The sequence below is a fragment of the Myotis davidii genome, unplaced genomic scaffold, assembly GCF_000327345.1.
Source record: "Myotis davidii unplaced genomic scaffold, ASM32734v1 scaffold902, whole genome shotgun sequence".
NCBI lineage: Eukaryota > Metazoa > Chordata > Mammalia > Chiroptera > Vespertilionidae > Myotis > Myotis davidii.
Window position 1 is genome coordinate 962,612 of NW_006293951.1, and position 2,690 is coordinate 965,301.

General features: G+C 33.2%; 1 protein-coding gene across 1 annotated transcript in view; it reads left to right on the plus strand.

Annotated features, from left to right (window-relative positions):
* KIF21A (kinesin family member 21A) overlaps nt 1-2,690 on the plus strand; it is a 77,942-nt gene that overhangs the window by 60,281 nt on the left and 14,971 nt on the right. The window contains 2 exon segments of the mRNA XM_015566625.1: nt 1,888-1,936; nt 2,612-2,626. Of these exon segments, the coding sequence (XP_015422111.1) occupies nt 1,888-1,936; nt 2,612-2,626 (64 nt within the window).

The following is a 2,690-nucleotide window of genomic DNA, read 5'->3' on the forward strand; positions in this document are numbered from 1 at the left end:
TAGTCCCTGCTGTAGATTTGCATCGCTATACTTCCAGCACTTGTCTTGCTCTTTCTTTTACAAGTACATTAGATTTGAAATACCTTTGAGGCCACCTGAAGTTTAAATTTCTTGGTATTCTTCAGCTTCTGTGAGCATACAAAAATCTCTAATCCAGACTGCCTGGATTTTTTGAAATATGCAAATTATTTTACCTTGGGTGAATAGAACAGTTTACAAAGACCACTGTTATATGTGGAACATGTTATTATCACTTGGCTATTCTATACAAATCCACTAGTAAACTTCAATAATAGTTTTTGGAATAAAAAAGTAACTTTAAGGGGGAAGGGGGTAGGTTTGTGGGTGGGTTCTGGGGGAAGAGTGGTTGGAGGGATGTGGAAAATATTATTTTCATTAATTATTTATTGAAGAAGTATTCTCACATTGAGCCAGAATCTCTCTTGCAAGAATTCAATACTAACACTGCTGCCATAAGGTGTTCGTTAACTCTGACTTACCTGCTTTGATTTTGATGATAGCATTGTATGTGTATGTACTTGATATCCAGTCTCCCGCCCCAATTATTTGTTTTTTTATGCTATAATTTCTCTGTATAATTCTACAATTTCTGAAATTTATAGGATTTTGTTTAAGATGTCTGGCATGTTTAGATCATGCTAAATGGCTCTGTAACTTAGAGAAACACTACCATTTTGAAATAACTTTAATCTACTTAATTTATGGGTACAATTCTTGACCACATTTTATATGGTTTGATCAGCTGATGACATATATTTTAAATTGATCTAGATAGGCAACTATTATCTGTTACTGAAAAAGACTCTAATATTGTTACATCATATCTCTTATTTAACTGAGAAAAGAGTAGAGCATTAGGGATGCTTTTGAGAAGTCCATTTTCACTAGTGATATGACAAATTACTAAATCTTCTTTACCATGCATTCACAGTCATAAAATTTTCGGCCAGTTTTTTGATGATCTTGACAATCTCATCATCGTTCCACATTTTGTACTGAAATGTTTTATCAGCTACCAACAATTTGACTCTGTTGGCATCTCTGAAAGTTGTCACTTAGAATAGACTTCTACACTTTCAAAAGCTCAGCCACCTTCTGGATCATTTTTGCGGGGGGCTCGTTTTTGAGACTAGTGTGTTTCACCAGCTACATATTATTTCTGGTTACATTCCATGCCAGCAGCACTCACCCTCTCCTCATTCTCCCCAAACTTATTTTACAAGTAAATAGATTTTCATAATAGCCAGACTCACTGCTGGACTTGGAGGTTTGGGGATAGGGCTGACAGGAGTGGATCATCTATTATAAAAATCCTGCTAAAGTTCCCCAGCTATTAGCGAGGGACTCCCTAGTCAGAATTCCATATTGTTAAGAGAAGTTAAAACAAAAATTTATTAAATTGAGTGATTTGCTCTCCTTTCCAACATGTAATATATTTTTGCAAGAGCCACAGTAAAGAGTCCAAATCTAAAGTAATTATTAAGATGAATAAAATTCATGAATAGTTATTAAAATGGAAAACATTTCCTGGTACTAGTCCATTAAATAGAAAGAATCTTGAAGTGATATATTTTACTTATTTGATACTGTTCCTCTTCAGGACCTAAATTTTAGAAGTAAGGATACATAGACTCTATGGATCAGTAATAGAAATATTTCCCCCAAAGTCTTGGTAGAAAACATAAGAATCAAATAGCTTAGCTGACTTAGCTGGACATTGAATTTGCTATTATCCAGTACAAATAGAGAAGCAGGGCACAATAAAGAAAGTTTTACTATATTTCAGTAATACTGTTGATTTTCATTTCAATCTTAGTGTCTTTATCTGTTGACATCTGTATTCTTTCTCCTCATAATTCTAACTCTTTCGCTGTAGGTCTGATGAAAGTGATTCCTCTCTGTCGGAGGTACACAGGTACTTTCTTTCCATCTTTTCTATATTCCGGCATTTTGTGGTGTTCTAAAATGCCTTCCTAGAAACTAAGCAAATCTCATTTTTGTTGCATGCATAACTTGTTGTAAACCATATAGATGCACTAATATTTTTTAACATATTCATTTTAACGATGCACCTGTTAGACAAAAGTAGTGGCACAGTTTTTTGTATAATAACATAAAAACTTGTGATATTTGTTTTCTATTTGTAACCTAGATTTTTTAAAAAGTAATTAAGTTCTATGAATACTGATTTCAGAAATTTTGCTCCTCAGTGATTTTTTATTTCCAATAAAAAAATGTGGGAAGTCAGTATGGTTATCTTTTCTTGTTTGTTTAGCATTTTAAAGAAAGAGTTTATGGGAGGTTTTGTGATTTTTTTAAAAAAAAGGTATGCTAGAAAAAGAAGGATACTATGGTACCAAAAAAGAGAGAAAGAAATAGAATGTAGAAGGGCTTTAAAAAAAATTTTTTTCTATTGATTGATGCTATTTAAAAAATAACAATGTTGCATTTTTTCATGTTAAGGATTTCTTTTTTTTGGACCCTTAATTTCTCTTTCATCTTTGCTATCATTTCTTCTTCCCACTTATCATTTGTCTTCTCTCTTTTTGCCCTCATTTCCCCTGTTTATGGCCATTTTGCTGATCAGCAGTAGATCCTCCAAAAGGTAGGCAGGGGGAGGGAGATGAAATTAATCTCATTCACGGTATTACAGACTTTACTGGTTTGCA